The following is a 17100-nucleotide window of genomic DNA, read 5'->3' on the forward strand; positions in this document are numbered from 1 at the left end:
AAAACTGAAACTAAACAGAACTATAAGGCTAACAAGAAGAAGTCATTCAAAGCCCGCTAAAATGAAACAGATTTATGGCTATATCTCCTTCGTTTGCTTGAATTACTATGTAAATGTTAGTAATTTATAACCCTGTTAATAAGGGATTTACCTAAACGAACAATTCATTACAAAAAAAACATTGATTTAGGTGTAATTTTGAAGAAAAGTTTAATTTTGGATATAAAATTCTTCAAAAGTTGGTTGGTTTTGCAAGAGCTCTGAGATGATGGTCTCTATCACGGACATCTCTTTGATAGTTCATGTCAGAGCACACCTTGGAAGACATTCTTGTGACGGTTGTTTATAACCAGTGAAAAAGTGTATAAAGATGCAGATGCAGACCAAGAAGGAAGCGCCGGGTCAGGAAACAATGGTTCGAAAATTCGAACCAAAACCGACAGCTTTGAAGATGGTGGTCGCCCGCAAGCTGGTCGAGGTCACCTTGTTCGGACACCAGGACGAAGCAGAACGTTGCGATAATGGTTCAGCAGTTTTCACTGCTGCCATTAAATTAAACAAAGAGATTTATCTTGAATTGGCTAAGCAATTGTTACTAAAACGAATAACCAGGTTACGACACTGGCGACGAACATCTCAACCAAGGCAGGTGTTACCATTTGTTTTGCTTGCTGTACTTGGATTGGTATAATCCCATCTTCACCAGCAGCTTTGAATTGTAACATTTAAACATGTCCCATTAATTTAGAATTCAGTTATTGAAAGCTTAGATGGGCTGGGGGTCTAAAAAGGGGCGGCAAACTCATCCTGGGCACCACTGTTTGGAAAACGCACCCGCTAACATCTCGGGGTTTGCGATTCGACTGGGATATGCGAACTCCAAAAAAGGAGTAAAAGAGCCGGAAAGAGAAAAGCGCATTGGGAAGGTCTCTTGTCTGCTGGACGTGAAGAAAGATAGACGTGCTTGTCGAAGAGGAGTCGGTAGTTCCCCCGTTCGGTCAAAAACTGGTCATCCGTTGGCGGGATTTTTCCAATTATCCGGCAATAATCACGACGCGAAACGAAAACAACGCGCGTGACAAGTGACAAGAGTGCTCTCGGTTCGGTCGAAGATCAAAAAAAGTGTCCATAGAGGTCTACAATATCACCTCTTTATCACTGGGAACACGTGCGGCATCCTGGGCCACCTATCCCCATCGTCCCAGAGTGTGTACGAGAAATAAAAGTGAAAATAAAAGGCCAAGTGGTTGCAACGATCCCAGTGGCCTCACTGGCCGTTGTTTTTCTTCAATTGACCCAGTCCATTTGAGTGTTCTTTAGATAGAACTTTCTGGAGCCTGGCAGCTTCTGGCGTAGATTAACGGTTTCACACATGTGCCTCCACTTCCAACAGATCCCCGGCAACCTGTTTTTCTCGGCCAAGGATAAGTTTAGCGTTCCGGAGCATGTCCGCAATAAAAAGATGTCCAAATTTGCGAATAAATTCCTGGTTTGGCAAACCATCTGCACGTGCGAGAAGCGGAGTGCACCTTTCGTGACCCTGGACACGATGAACGGACAGGTGTACATCAAAGAGTGCCTCCAGAAGCGGCTGCTATACGTTAAGGTCAATTTCGTGTCGAAAATGTTCAACCCTTCCAACACTCCGGAGCTCCGCCCCATCGAGAAATTCTGGGCGATTATGAAGCAGCAAATTCTTAAACGACCTAAGGTAGTGAAAGCAGTCGTGGAACTGAGAAAAGTATGGGTTTCCATGCAAAAAAACGGTTGATTCACAGGTTGTGCAGAATCTTATGGCCGGGGTTAAGGCCAAGGTGCGGGCATTTGCGTATGGTCTGTAAATTAAATATGAGTAGATAGTAAAATGAAGTGTAAATGTTATTTTTCAATCCCTCAAAATTTGATGGCAATCGGCTGAAAACTCGAATTTTGCGAATCATTTTTGTGTGTGGCAATTTTATCGTGGACACCCTTTAAGCCGATCTTTCTCAAAAACAAAGTTCTAAATAATGAATGATTGGTTAAATACTAATGCTTTCAGGCAAGATTTTTCGTATGATCAGGCACTAATGGATCATATTGGATAAATTAAAAAAAAATTTCTACATTCTGTTTTGAAAGTCTGTAAAATCGAAAACTGTCTGTAAAATCGAAAATCAGTTTGAGTTTTATGCCATAAACAAAGTGTATCAATCACTTTTACGTGCCACCCTGTAAAACGTACTTATGTAGGCAGTGAATTTATTTTAGACAAAAGAAACAATCGAACATGTTAGACTCTCACATCAAAAAGCTAACGCGCAGAAAGTCAATTTGTTATCTAATTAATGAGAATCTTATAGTATTTATAAACTATTACTTATTTGCATATGACATTTGTTAGTAGATTCAAATGGAAGTCACACAATTGAACCATTTCATTTCGAATGTAACACCTTTCATCGCATGAATCGATCAATGCACGCTTGTTAATTTGAATTCAAAGTAGCTAATTGTGGCATGATAATTGCCTATAGGCTGCGTGTTATGAGGAAATAATAATTTCGAAAAATCTTCCTACATTTCCTGTCGGCCAATCGAAATCAGACCATTTAAACTGATATAACAAGGAACCCCGCCGGCAAAAATGCAATAATCGAAAATGGGTTGCCGCCGTTTAACCAGCTTAAGCATTCTCTTAGTGTTCTGGGAAATCAAACCGATTACCAGCTCCCAAAAGGTGACGGTGGATTTGGAAAAGTTCGAGCAAACCCTGGGCTTCGACCTGGTAAATGCGACCGGAATCACGGTGACGAAATTCAACGCCACCACGTATGTCCTGAATGGAACCACCGAAACCTTCCAGGACTTTGCCGACGATCACATGTACTCTATCTCGATGGCCCACAGCAAAACCTACGGGAACTTCAAGGAGTGGCCGTTCAAAGTCGTCCGGCAAACGCCCTGCCAGTTCCTGAACGGGGTCTACAAGGACTACCAGAAGTACATCGTCGATTACAGCAACCTGCCCCGGGTCGGAGACGAACGTTACTGTCCCTTCCGGGCCGGGACCTACTGGGTCAAGGAGTGGACCACCGGAACCGATTGGGTTGTTCCGATCGCACCGGCCGGCTACTGGAGGTTCACGGCCGATTTGCTGGATAAGAATGAGAAAATCGTCATGCAGCTGCAGGCGTACATCAAATTGATGCGGAAGGGAGTGCTTTGAAATGTGTTTTTACTAGAAATCACAGCATCTCATATAAAAATCGGCTTTTCAGAACTTTACTTAAACTAAACTCGAGCTTATTGAAGCTTAGAAAGAAGTAAAAATTGAATATATTGGCCCTGTGATAACGGTTTATAATTTTGTCTCGTTTTGTTATATCACAGAAAAAGGATTCCAGTCCTAATAAATCCCAGCCGGCACAACTTAAAAATGCGTTTTCTGGCCTTTAGAAGCGTTTTTCGGCGATTCTGAGCTTAATTTGGGATCACAATTTTAAAATGCGATTTCTGGCCTTTAGTAGCGTTTTTCGGCGATTCTGAGCTTAATTCGGGATCACAACTTTAAAATGCGTTTTCTGGCCTTTAGAAGCATTTTTCGGCGATTCTGAGCTTAATTTGGGATCACAACTTTAAAATGCGTTTTCTGGCCTTTAGAAGCTTTTTATGGCGATTCTGAGCTTAATTTGGGATCACAACTTTAAAATGCGTTTGCTGGCCTTTAGAAGCAAATTGAAAATGAGATTTTTACTATTGCCATTCTTTATTTCTAGATGTGTCAAGATTTATTCGTAGACTCGCCGCATAAATTCAGACCGTCTTGTACATGAACCTCAGATAGCAGTTCAACTGAATTGTCAACACGTCATCCGGATTGAAAATGTCTGCCGATATACGCCAGTAGCCCGGTGGCACAACCGGTGGAACCCAATCGGACGATGGCACGAACTGTCGCACCTGGATCGTCATAGCCGGAAACGGGCAAAACCACTCGTCCCCGATGACCGGCATGTTGGTGTAGTTGGTGAACACCCACTGGTACTCCTTGTAACGGGAATTCAAATTGGAGCACACGTGCTGCCGGGGGATTTTCATCGGATACTCGTTGAACTGCTGATTCCCGAGGGGGCTGTGGGCTGCCCTCATCTGCATCGTCCAGTCTTCGCCGATGTCCTGGTACACCTCGGCGTCTCCTTCCATCATGAAGATCGTTCGGTTGTACTTGCGAACCCGAACTCCGGTGGCATTTGCTACTTCGAACCCCAGAGTCTGTTCCATTCGATCTAGCTGAACCTCCAGTAATTTGCCAATTACGCAGCAAAGCGAACCTACCAAGAGAACTGCAACCAATCCAGGAAACATTTTGTTTTGAATTGATTTTTGCGGTTCCCTGTTGGTTCTTAATAAACTTTTCACCCTGATTGGTATATTAACAAATTAAATTAAATAAAGCCATATCGAAAGTTGTAATCTGAAGAGTGAACGCTGAGGTTGTAGCGAATCTGTAACAAACATTATTAATATCTTCATTGACAATATGGTTGACGTTGGGTACTGATCAACCTTTCATTGTAAAGTCACTTTTCGAAATATTTAATTTGTATCAGTATTTAGGATCAGCAATATTTGTAGGTTATCCGGTATGGGATTCACCAATAAACAACCCAGTCACCTAGCAAAATAGTAAATAATACCGTTATCCCATCCTCTGATTTAAAAGGTAAAAGTTAGCTGGTTTGGTTGGTTTGTTCAGTAAAAATAAAACAAAATTCGTTCAAAAATTGCTATTTATTTAAGATAATAGGGCCTTTACCTTTATAATTAATGTTGGATGGAATGCAGAAAATTATTGTTGAGCCAAGTCCAGGCTAATGCCATATTCGTTTTCATCCTGGTGGTGCACCGGTAGTGCACCAAGTGCTGTCAAAACGTTTTTTTTATATGAAGATGACAGCAGTTGGAGCACAACCATCTTTCCACCAGATTAAACCGAATATGGCATAACTTTCTACGCCAGGCTCGTGACAATTCGACTCAGTGATCTTCGTTTTGCTTCGTTTTCGAACAAATACTCCTGCTTCCTCACGGTCACCTTCTTCGAGTTCTTCCGAGGAATCTTGGCCGCTGAATTCTCTTGCATTGCGCTGAGATTCATATCCTTCTCCTTCGACTGATCCGGTTAGGTCCCGCTTTTCCGGAATGATCCGTGGGATGTTCCGGAATGTCGGCCTATCTGTAACAAAAGCAAAGTTTTATGACGAGGACCAGCACTGCTAAAGAAATCTAAGAAAACATTTACCGTTCTGTTCCGATTTGCACATATTAACCTGTTTATTAATAAACGGGTTCGGCAAATTGTTACCTTTTTTTGAGATAAACTGTACCGTTTTGTTTAGCTCAATCCAGGTCAACTTCACCTCGCTACGATGTAAGTTTTACCTTTTTTTTTATTCACCTTTTTTCTAAAGGGTGATACGGTCAAAATTTAGTCGAGGGAAAACGCGTGTCAATCGGTGAAATCGTTTATTTAAAAAATCAAATTAAATTTCTTTATTTAAGTTTAATTAGTATAAAATTCAGGAAAAATATTCAGTGAGGCTTCCGCTTTTCCAAATCCGAATTGCCAGGCCTTACGCTTAACCCCTGCCATTAGATTTTGTACAACCACCTTGTCCACCTTCTTCGCTGCAGAAAGCCAGTTTGCCTTGAACTGCTGTTCGTCCTTAGCAGTCTTTAGGTTCCGCTTGACAATAGCCCAGTATTTCTCAATTGGTCGGAGCTCTGGCGTGCTGGGGAGGTTCTTGTCCTTGGGAACCACCTGCACGTTGTTGGCGGCGTACCACTCCATGGCCTTTTTACCATAATGGCAAAATGCCAAATCCGGCCAAAACAGTACGGAACAACCGTGTTTCTTAAAAAAAGGCAGCAGACGTTTATTCAAACTCTCTTTCACGTTAATTTCTTGGTTGACAGTCCCGGAAGCTATAAAAAAGCTGCTTTTCAAGCCACAGGTACAGATGGCTTGCCAAACCAGATATTTCTTCGCGAACTTTGACAGTTTCATGTGCTTGAAAATATCTGCTACCTTTCCCCTTCCTTTTGCCGTATAAAACTCCTGTCCCGGAAGCTGCTTGTAGTCGGCTTTGAGGTAGGTTTCGTCGTCCATTACCACGCAGTCAAACTTCGTCAGCATCGTCGTTTACAGCCTCCGGGATCACGCTTTGACCGTCGTATTTTGTTCATCATCGCAATTTGGAGTCACTACCTTCTTGTCAGTCGATAATCGGCAACTCTCTTTGTCGTCTCAGCGGCTTCTGGCTTTCGATTTCCCGCCGATCCAGACTTCCTGGCTGTCGACAAACGTTCCCCAAATACTTTAATTACAATTTGTAACGGTTCATTTGGCACCTTTTAGCTCGGATTTTCGCGATGCGCGAGCAAAATTTTGATACGCTGCTCTTCTTCCTTGGACGGCATTTTAACAACTGTGTTTCCCACATAATGCCAAGCTGACGATGAGCTACTTACTGACCGACTAGCCGCAATTAAGGTCCGTTGCAATAGTGATGCATAACGACGACTAGCGAGCTAGGGGGATGGGATCTCATATGAGTGGATGTGTATGATATATTCAGCAGTACATTAGTAGTGTTCATTAAGACCCACACAACAACTGAAGTGTGAAATCCTAAATCAAAATAGGAGCAACATTCTACACACACACACTTTCAAAATGAGGGATGTTCAGGTTTTTTAAATGCAAAATTGAAAGAAATGCCTTAAGTTGATATTCACCAAATTTTGACCTTATCACACTTTAGGTGGATTGTACCTGTTTATTCAGCTCAAACTTTGTGCGTTCAAAAAAGGAAAGATTTACCTTTTTTGAATTCATCTTTTTACTCGGTGAATTGTACCTTTTTTCCAGCTCGATTTAGGTAAACTTTACCTCGCTGTGAGGTGTGTTTCACATCGAAGAGGTAGAAGTTACCTTTTTGGCTTTCACGAGCGTTCACCTTGCTATCTCGGTAAATTTTACCTTTTTATTATTTTCCGTGTAAGTAAATTGAGCAGCTCATTACTAACTAATGTATCTTTTAATCGCATTAATATATCAACCTAGTTCCTGGCAAGGTTTTTTGATACACCAGGTTCTCCGACTTTCACAGTAAGAAGGCGAGAAGTGAGCGGGGCTCTCAATGAGTTTGTTTACAAACATAAGATTATTTGCTCAACAATTCTGTGGTTTGCTGGTAAACAAACTTCATGAGTTCCGCATAGTTGCATAGCCTGAATAGAAAAAAGGGCTGAATCGGGAATTCGATATTCGGTAACACCTTCTGTATGTACACACCTTGGTTCCTGGTTCATGTATCCATCTCTTTGTTCTGAATACTAGCTTGTACTCATTTGTTGTAAGCCTTCAAATTCAATAAATTCAAGTCTTCTCAACGGAATGGCAATTTGAGTATTCAAAGATAATTGCAGTCAATTCTCGTTACACTTTTTTTGAACAACTAAACTGCAGTTAATGATTTAACCAACTTTTAACTCGCTACAAATCCCTATACAAACTGTTCAGTTTCATTCAAACTGGAAGGAACTAAAATTCATTTACTAGTAGAAATCGCCTGGAAAAAGCATCTAAGGTAGCTCAGGGAAAAGAAATTTTTGAATGACGTCCTTCGCCTGTACCGAACTTAAAGTCACAAACTAAATATCTTAACTGGCAATCTACCCCTTAACCTGAATAAAGATTCTTATGACCCATCGTTGTTTCAACTGAATTTAGAGTCCCGAACAGGAACCCATTGTGTAAACTGGACTTCCTGTCCTGATCTAGCGATTATCGACAGAATAGAACTTAGCATCCTGAACTTCCTTAACTGTACTTACAGTTTTCTACTGGCAATCATTGCCTAAACTGGCGATCATCACCTCGACTATATTAAGAGTTCTGAACTTGCAATCATTGTCTCAACTGGACTCACATTCTCTAACTAAAAATCTTTGCCTCTTCTGGCGATCATTGTCTCAACAGGCGATCATTGCCGTGACTTGACTAAGAGTATTGCGGTTACTGGGAAAATTTCTAATCGCGCGACGGTAGCCTTCCGTGCGGTAGGCTAGCCGGAGCAGTAAACACAGTTAAAAAATTCACTCTTACTCACTAATTTCATTGAAAAGTTAAGAAGTAAATTCTTGAATCAATCTTCAAATAATTATTTTGCAAGAGAGGACAAAACTTGAAGTCATCGGAATGAAATATTATTATTCTTAGTATTCATTGAGATTGAATTAATTACGAGCGTTAAAATCCCAGACAAAACGAAAAACAAACTACATTATTGAAAACACATTTTTCCATAGCCTGAGAATTAACGAATTTGGCATGACGAAGATTTTTGATGCGATAAATGCGTCTTTGATACTTTATATGCTGGTCGAATTCAATTATGTTGTCGTTAAAATGTAACAAATCGTATATGAGAAGTTAAAAAAAGGAGTTGTGTACGGTGAATAATCTATTATAGGAAATAATACCATTCGCATCGCAAAAAATTGGACTGCACACTCATAACTGCGAGATTTGTGCGATCTGTCAAATCAGTATAAAATCTGACGGTTTTCTACACGCTAACCGCTATTCAGTTAAACTTTATACGGATAACTCCGACTGCAAAACATTGCACGAAATCCAACATTCCATGAATGATCGCTACCGTGTCGTCGAACTCTAAACTTATTTAAACAACTACAGGTTTTCATTTTTTTTTTCGTGAATTTGTCCATTGATTGACCCCATTGCAAACAGGTTTTTTTATTATTCATTTTTCCGTGATTTTTTTCGCTGATTGACCAAGCTCAAGGCAAACACAATTTTTTGTTTTATAAACAATAGATAATCCGATAATAATATTTAGTATACATGTTTGTTTGACAACTTTTTATTAAATCATCTTTCAATGTTTTCCGCTTGTTCATCCGATTTAATTTCGTAGAACAATGCTCATTTTTTTGTTGAATACTGTAATTTTTTTTACAGTGGTACCCTACGGGAGCCCAAATCAGCTATCGCAGAAATAGAAAAAAAGAGTGGATCAGCAATACTAAATTGGCAATCATTGTCTTAATTGGATTTGCTGTCCACGCCCGGAAATTTTTACCTAAACTATGACTATTGTTTAAACTGAATTACTGCTTAAATTAGACTTGCAATCCTGAACTGGCAGTCATTGCCTCAACTGGACTAGAAGTTCTAAACTGGCAATCATTGCCTCAAATGAGCTTACACTCCTTTGCTGGCAATCATTGCTTCAACTGGACTGAGAATCTTGAATTGGCAATCATTGCCTAAACTGGAGAAGTAGTTCTCAACTGGTAATTATTGCCTTAACTGGACTTACAGTCCTTTACTGGCAATCATTTCCCCAACTGGACTGAGAGTCCTGCCTGAACTGGCAATCATTGCCTCAACTGGCGATCATCGCCTTGACTGGACTTAGAGTCCAAAACTAGCAATCATTGCCTGAACTGGCGATCATCGCCTTGACTGGACTATGAGTCTTGGACTGGCAATCATTGCCTCAACTGGACTAGTATATAGACCTTAACTGGCAATCATTGCCTCAACTGGCGATCATCGCCTTGACTGGACTAAGAGTCCTCAACTGAAAATCATTGCCTCAACTGGCGATCATCGCCTTGACTGGACTCAACGGACCCTTAACTGGCATACAATGCCTAGAGAATACTCACCATAGAACTTGTTTTCAGGAATTTAAACTCGGACCTGAGTTTTTTCTTATCTAAATTTAAGTTAACTAACGTTTCTTCTTTAACTTGAGTTGGTGCACTTTGTTGTAATTCAGAAAGGAGAAATTACTTTAATCACTTTAAGTATCACAAAACAACACCCGCATTGAAAATTTATGCTTTGCAGTCTTGGACGATGGCCGCCATTTTGGTTTCCATTTAGCAACCGAATATTTTCCTCAAATTCCAGTTTAATTTGACCTTGAACTTATGTAAACATAACTGTAAGATCCTGTCACGGTCGCCACTGTAAAATACTGCCTTCTCAATCACACGTGAAAACGCCGATGCGAAACGTGGACCGTTGTGAACTGACCCCTTGAAGTTTGTGCCCGTACGAAAGGGAGGGGAGATAGAGGGAGCGCGATATATGAAACGTCTGACAGTTGACTAGGGGTGTTCGGATGTTATTGTCAGTATACAAATTGTAATCGTCATGTAACGATAATTCCGTTACTCACAATATCGTAAATAATTCTAGCGCAAATTGGATTATAGTAAAATTTCATGAATAAATAAAAACATGCTGACACAGCATTTATTGATAGAAGCTTCGGTACAACAAAAAAGTCTCTCGTAAAGCTATGCCATGTTTCGTTTAAGTCTCAAATAGACCGATCCCTGGAACGCCAGTTCTTTATCAGGTCCAAAGATGTCATACGACAACCTCCAATAGCCAGCCGGTACCACCATAGGAACCCACCCGGCATCCGGAGCAAAATTCCTCACCTCCATGATCATCTTCTCAAACGGACAATACCAATCGTCCCCGATGGCTGGCATGTTGGTGTAGTTAAGAAACAGCGACTGATACTCCTTGTACGCTCCATTCAACGCCTCGCAGGCTTTTTGCCGAGCGAGTTTCATAGGGTACTCGTTGAACTGCTGGTTTCCCATAGAGCTGAAGGCTGCGCGTATCTGAAACTCGTACTCATCTCCAACGTCCTGGTAAAGCTCAGCCGTTCCGTCGAGAACGGAAACTGTTCGATTGAACTTTCGAACACGCAACAGACTTGCGTTGAGTAGCTTGTGTCCCACGGTTTGTTCGAAACGATCCAGCTCAATCTCCATTTTGGCTGAACTGGCAAACCAGAGCCCTTGGATTAGAACCGATATAAGTAGAACTATCTGCCGGAACATGTCGCGCTGTAATGAGGAAACAGTTTCGACTTCTGTCCACAAGCAGCCCTTCCCGAGCTAGTTCGATTCGATTAATATGTTGTACAACGTTGAAACCGTTCCAAATAGATTTTATCTTAACTATCGTTTTGCGTTTTCAAGTTTTCACCCATTCCATTTGGGGCGTTGCATGTCACATTTTTAAAATTGTGGAATATTTGGAATTTTGACGTTTAAACAAACTACATTTCTAAAACCTGTTAAAACCTATATAGATTCTTTCTATATTGGCGTAAGATCTCTAAGCTATTAATAATTTTATTAGCTTTTGTCAACACTTATGTATGTACGAATTACTTCTCAGGCTTCTACAGGAAATCCTCTATGCTTGCAATAGTCTCTTTAGATTATCTCCAGATGCATTCCCTCTGAAATATTTATATTTAGTTACACGTCTTACCTGTCGGCAGTCGGCCACTTATGACATTCGAACCCAAAAGTTTTGGCTTACCAGACTTGAGCCAGCCTATCGGCTAGACCACCTCAGCGTTTATTAGCTTTTGTCAAAACTTGTCATCACAAAATATTTATGTCAGCACATTGCAGCTTAAACCGTTGCATTCTTCCCAACTCGATGATATCGGAAAAAAATATTCTTCAAACTTCAGTAGTAATATTTAGCACGACAGCGGACCTTCAACGTTAGTCACTCGAACCAAGATTAGCTGTAACTCGGGGGCTCGATTACGCTTAATTTACTACGTCACACACGTGACTTCCAGCCAGCAGCAGCGTGGGTGGTAAAATTTACGCATGAGGAAATTGGGCGAATGCGTCGCGTAATGAAAAATGAAACAGCATGATAAACAACAACAGATGGTCACTCATGAGCGGAATTACTCATGTGCCAATGTTCCTGATTTTTCAGGGATTGCCTGATTTTGAGGTTCAACCTGGCCATTGAATTTCCCTGATTTTGCCTGATTTTTGCGAATGTGATAAAAAACGGGTAGTAAGGAACTGGATTAGGTAGGAGAGAGTGGGATATCATGGGCCACATTTTTTTCTTTGTTTCATAACTTCTTTATTATAAAAGATAAAAAGAAAAAAATAAATGGAAAAAGTTTTCTACATTTCTAAGGTATCATTATGTATTTTTTTTATTATTTTTCAAAAACATTAATTTCCCAAGTTCTGAATGTTTAAAAAAAGGGAATTTTTTTTTGGATTTTGAAAAACTGTGAGGAAACGTGGGCCACCAAATACAAATTGACTAGATAACGTGCAAAGTTTATGATTTGACACAAAACTTACTTAACTTACCTAACGATCCCGCGCCGATCCTCCGGTGCATAGGGCCGTGGTAAAAGACCTCCACTGTTGACGATCCGAAGCCAGCAGTTCTAGCGCCCTTTGATGACACCGACGAAGTAGTTCCTCATTCGAGATCCAGTTGCCAGGCCACCACGCGCATGATATTCCTCAGACCTAAAACTGAAAATTCATAATTCATTTAGCAATTTCAGATAAGGAAATAAAAAAGAGAGTTGTGTATGATCGAATAGTTCTTAAAACTTGGTTCGCCAACGTTTTGGCAAAATTCCATTTATAGGATTTATGTTTCTTCTCTATCGCATTAGAAAAGATGGACAACACATTTTTCATTACTTTTAATTTAGCATAAGAAAACTTTACAGATAGTAATAACGTATTTAAAGTTCTGAATGTGTATAAAAACACCAAAATATAGGTGGCCCATGATTCCCCACAAGCAAGGATTTGCAAATTGGTTGCGTTTGTGTGACTTATTGATGTTTCATCAAAGATTTCTTTTCCACGTGAAAGAACATGACAAAACTAAAATCATAAGCGTATGAGCATATTTTTGTTACGTACTTCAGGTCTCCCACGGATGCAATTTTGTGGGTGCATGTTTAATTATGTATGTATATTTTTCTAGACTAGTTGAATGAAAGAAGCATATGATACGTACATAAGTCAACAACATATAGAAAAACATGCCTACGCAATGCGACGACGATGACAGTTGGATTGAGTTATTTATCTCAACACACAGCTGGTATATTAAAAGTGGCCCACGTTACCCCACTCTCCCCTACCATTGCTGAAGTTAAAAAGTGAAAATATGGCTGAATCAAAGCAATCGAAAGATTCCCTTTAATTCTTATTTAAAAAAGGTAATTAAATGGAATCTTTCGATTGCTTTGATTCAGTAGAATTATTCAACCAAGTAGGCTAACAACATACATTGAAGCCATCACTTTGAGCGGAATATCCGTTACTTACGTAGCCTGATTTTTATTTTACCAGTTCCCTGATTTTTGAAAAAAAAAATGTTGGCAACCCTGCTCATGTGAGTTTTTAGGACTTGAGAATTGCGAGAATAAAATTTTCAAATTTTCTGCTTAACGATTTTAATCATCACTTCTTTTTTTTTAAATTTAAACATAGACCCCGCTCAATTTTGACACGATTTAATTTTGGCACATGTGCCAATATCGAACGGTTTTCGGAACACCAGTACCTCCGATTTCCGTTTTTACAGAATAAGTTTTACTTATTTAGACAAACATTTAATCTAGACAAATATGTTTTAACGTTTTCAAATGTTAATAAAATATAACAACCATTCATCAACCATTTGCAACTGAACGACCTTGACCTGGCTGACGATATTGTTTTGCTCGCCCAAACACAACCGGATATGCAGAGCAAACTCGACGACCTCACCGAAAGTTCCAAGGCAGCAGGTCTCAAAGTCAATGTCGGAAAGACCAAGTCAATGGAGATCAACACAGGAAATCCCTCCAGTTTCATGGTAGCTGGGCAACAAGTTGAGAAAGTGGAGTGCTTCCAGTATCTTGGTAGCCAGCTGACGCCTGATGGTGGTACCAGAAAAGACATCGAAACCCGGATCAGAAAGGCCCGATTTGCGTTTGCGAGTCTCCGAAACATCTGGCGGTCACGCCAGATCTCTCTACGAACAAAAATCCGAATCTTCAACTCAAACGTCAAATCCGTACTGCTGTACGGGTGCGAAACTTGGTGCACATATGCGGTAACGACGCGAAAACTGCAAGTATTTGTAAACCGCTGCCTGCGGAATATCATCCGCGCTTGGTGGCCTGGCAACTGGATCTCTAATGAGGAACTACATCGCCGGTGTCATCAAAAGGCGCTAGAAATCGAGATTCGGGAACGTAAGTGGAGATGGATTGGGCACACGCTGCGAAGAGATGAAAACAAGATTTGCAGAGAGGCGCTAGATTGGAATCCAGAAGGTCATCGAAGAAGAGGCAGACCCAGAAACTCGTGGCGGCGAAGCCTAGCCGCTGAAATCCGAACTGTCGACGAGAATCTTGACTGGGACCAAGTGAAGACGCTGGCTCCGGATCGTCAACAGTGGAGGTCTTTTACCACGGCCCTATGCACCGGAGGATCGGCGCGGGATCATTAAGTAAGTTAAAAATTCATCATAAGCTACTCAAAAATTATAAAAATTTAATAAATTTGATAAAAAAGACTATAATGAGAAAAAAAAAACAACAAAAAATTATGCAAAATGATGAAAGTTTCAAATATGCAATAATTACAAACATAAAAGACCAAGAAAAAAAATAGTTGAGTCTAGACCATGATAAAAACAAAGAAAAATTACTCAAAATTATCAACCATTGAAATATTACACCAACGATAATATCAATGGTCTATTTTGAGGAACAAGTAAAAAGTTTGAGGATGAGAGTGTCGCACTTTTTATTTTAATATTCGGATACAAGTTTCCGAAATTCTTATCACTTCCGAAAGGCGCGGTCGTTAATCTCATGTTTCTTTAAAAGGCTGACCTTTAATCGGCTATCTTTTTCTTCGTTGCGCTTTCGTTAAGTTTCGTCCTATTACTGGCGGAATGAAGGTTTACCCCGTTTTTCTTATAAACTTGTCTTTAAAGTTTTCCCGTCTCTTATTTTTATTTTCTTCGCATATTTTTACTTTTTTTACATAAATTTTCGCTGTTTTACCCGTTTTCTTACTCTCTTTTTTTACTTTTCTTTTTTTTCTTCACATATTTTCATCTTCTTTATTATTTTTAACACTATTCTTTTCATCGTGTCTCAAACTTTCTTTCATGTTGCTTTTCTTTTTTTCTTATTTGTTTTCTTTCGTTTCCACTTCTCAATCCTTTTATTCACTTTTCTGTTCGGTCTTTATCTGTTTCTTTTTTATTTGTTTTGTACTTTGAATTTTTATTTTTTATCACAGTCTGCACTTGTTGATTCATTTCTATACTCTGTCCTCTCTTCCGTTATTTGAACAACTTCCCCTTGTATCTACCCTACAAAAGCTTAGTTCGATTAAATGTATACTGAAACTTTCCACACAGAGAAATACGTTTTTTGTTAGAACTACGATGCTATTTCACTTCTTAATTATTTTTATCACTTTTCTCTTAGCTCTTTTCATTCTTTTTTATTTTATTTTTTACTTATCTTTTGTCGTGTCTACTATTTTTCATGTGTTTTTTTTTTTTTAATTTGTCTAGTACTTTTAATTTTTCAACTTTCTTTTTTTTTCATCGCATGTTTTCGTTTTATGATTTTTGTTACTCTGTTTTCCCTTCTGTTATTTGATTTTCTTTTCTCTTCTCCTTGTTTCGTTTTTTGATTTTAAACGCGACTATTATCTCCAAGATTCGTTAGCAGAATTCGGTATTTATTTTTCATAAGCCGAAATATTTATCAATTTGTGTTTGAAATTACTCATCGAACCATAAAATCATATCTTAAAATTTTTGAGTCTTTCATCGACACAAGAATCTGTAGTGAGCCAGTATCTCGATATCCTATATAGTTCAGTTTTTTTTATCTGAATATTAACCGAACTATTTATCTTTCGAATATGACCAAAACTCTCTTTCTTTTCTGAGACTTCCATCGGAGACGCAGATTCATCATCTTAATATTCATTCAGAGTCTTTCGTATGAATATGAATACTAACCGAAATATCAATGTTTTGTCATTAGAATTTTGTATCGATACAATTCTCATCTTAATTGTCTAAGTGTTTCATCTGAATTCTTCTCAGTCTTTCATCTGATATTTATCAGTTATAATTATTCGAAAATACTTGGAAAAATAAGTTCCCATATTTCATATTCCCAAATTCTTCATTGATTCAGCATCTCAATATTCTGATTGAGAGTCTTTCATCTGAATATCAATCGACATGTTGATCACATTTGTCGTTCAAATCTCTCTTTGAACCATAAATTCCCATAGTTAATTTTCCGAATCTATCATCAGAGATAGATTTTCCAATGAATCGAGAGTTCTGAACATATATGAGAATTTCATCAGTATAACCAAAACAATCATCGTGATATCAAAACTCATCCAAGTCTTTCATCGGAATATCGAATCCAAAACCGAGTCTTCCATCGGGATAATTAAATTGATCCAAGTCTTCCATCGAAATAACCAAAACAATTCCAGTCTTTCATCGGAATATTAACAGTAATCCGAGTCTTGCATTGGAAATATGAACAACGTTTCGAAACATCTAAAAATCTAAATTTATCCGTCTTTTGTTTTTAATTTTTTTGTAAATAAAATGTAACCATATTTCAAAGCTTCACAACTCTGTTATTTTTCAAAGGAAATCATAAAATAGCACGTTGAACTTTTATCAAATCTAATATATAAAGATGAGTTGGACTATATATGTTTGTTTGTTTGTATGCACCTTATACAAATCGATACCGCTTAACCGATCAGCCTGAAATTTGGTACAGAGATGTAGTTGAACCAGGGTAAGGTTTTAGTAATAGTTTTGAGCCCCTCCCACCCAAGAAAAGGGACCCTCCCATACAACTTTCGTTTTTATTCCCACAAACCAAAAGTCATGGCACCCATTTGTCAACCGATTTTCGTTTCCTTTGGCGGGATTGTTTTCACCATCACCATGGGCCAGGCATTGGAAACCACCATCCAAAGTTCATGTTTAGTGGAAAGCAAATCAAAGCTTGCTGAGCATAAAAAAATTGAATGGAGTAATTTTGGCGGGTGTTTTATCCTTCTACTGTTCAAAGCACGTGGTACCGGTGCGAGGCATTTGATTGCCATAATGAGCCTTGATTTAGGATAAAAAAAACTACTCGCCTG

The 17100-nt window shown here is 39.1% G+C and overlaps 2 protein-coding genes across 2 annotated transcripts; one reads left to right on the top strand and one right to left on the bottom strand.

Annotated features, from left to right (window-relative positions):
• Positions 1–2641: 2641 nt before the first annotated feature.
• LOC129738275 (uncharacterized) lies at positions 2642–3208 on the top strand. Its single transcript, XM_055729459.1, has one exon. It carries the CDS (start codon positions 2642–2644, stop codon positions 3206–3208), a length of 567 nt encoding a protein of 188 aa, XP_055585434.1.
• Positions 3209–10362: 7154 nt separating this feature from the next.
• LOC129741923 (uncharacterized) lies at positions 10363–10933 on the bottom strand. Its single transcript, XM_055733741.1, has one exon. The coding sequence runs from the start codon at positions 10870–10872 to the stop codon at positions 10384–10386; it is 489 nt and encodes a 162-aa protein (XP_055589716.1). The 5' UTR covers positions 10873–10933; the 3' UTR covers positions 10363–10383.
• Positions 10934–17100: the final 6167 nt, after the last annotated feature.

This window comes from Uranotaenia lowii, chromosome 1, assembly GCF_029784155.1.
Source record: "Uranotaenia lowii strain MFRU-FL chromosome 1, ASM2978415v1, whole genome shotgun sequence".
NCBI classification, from domain to species: Eukaryota; Metazoa; Arthropoda; class Insecta; order Diptera; family Culicidae; genus Uranotaenia; species Uranotaenia lowii.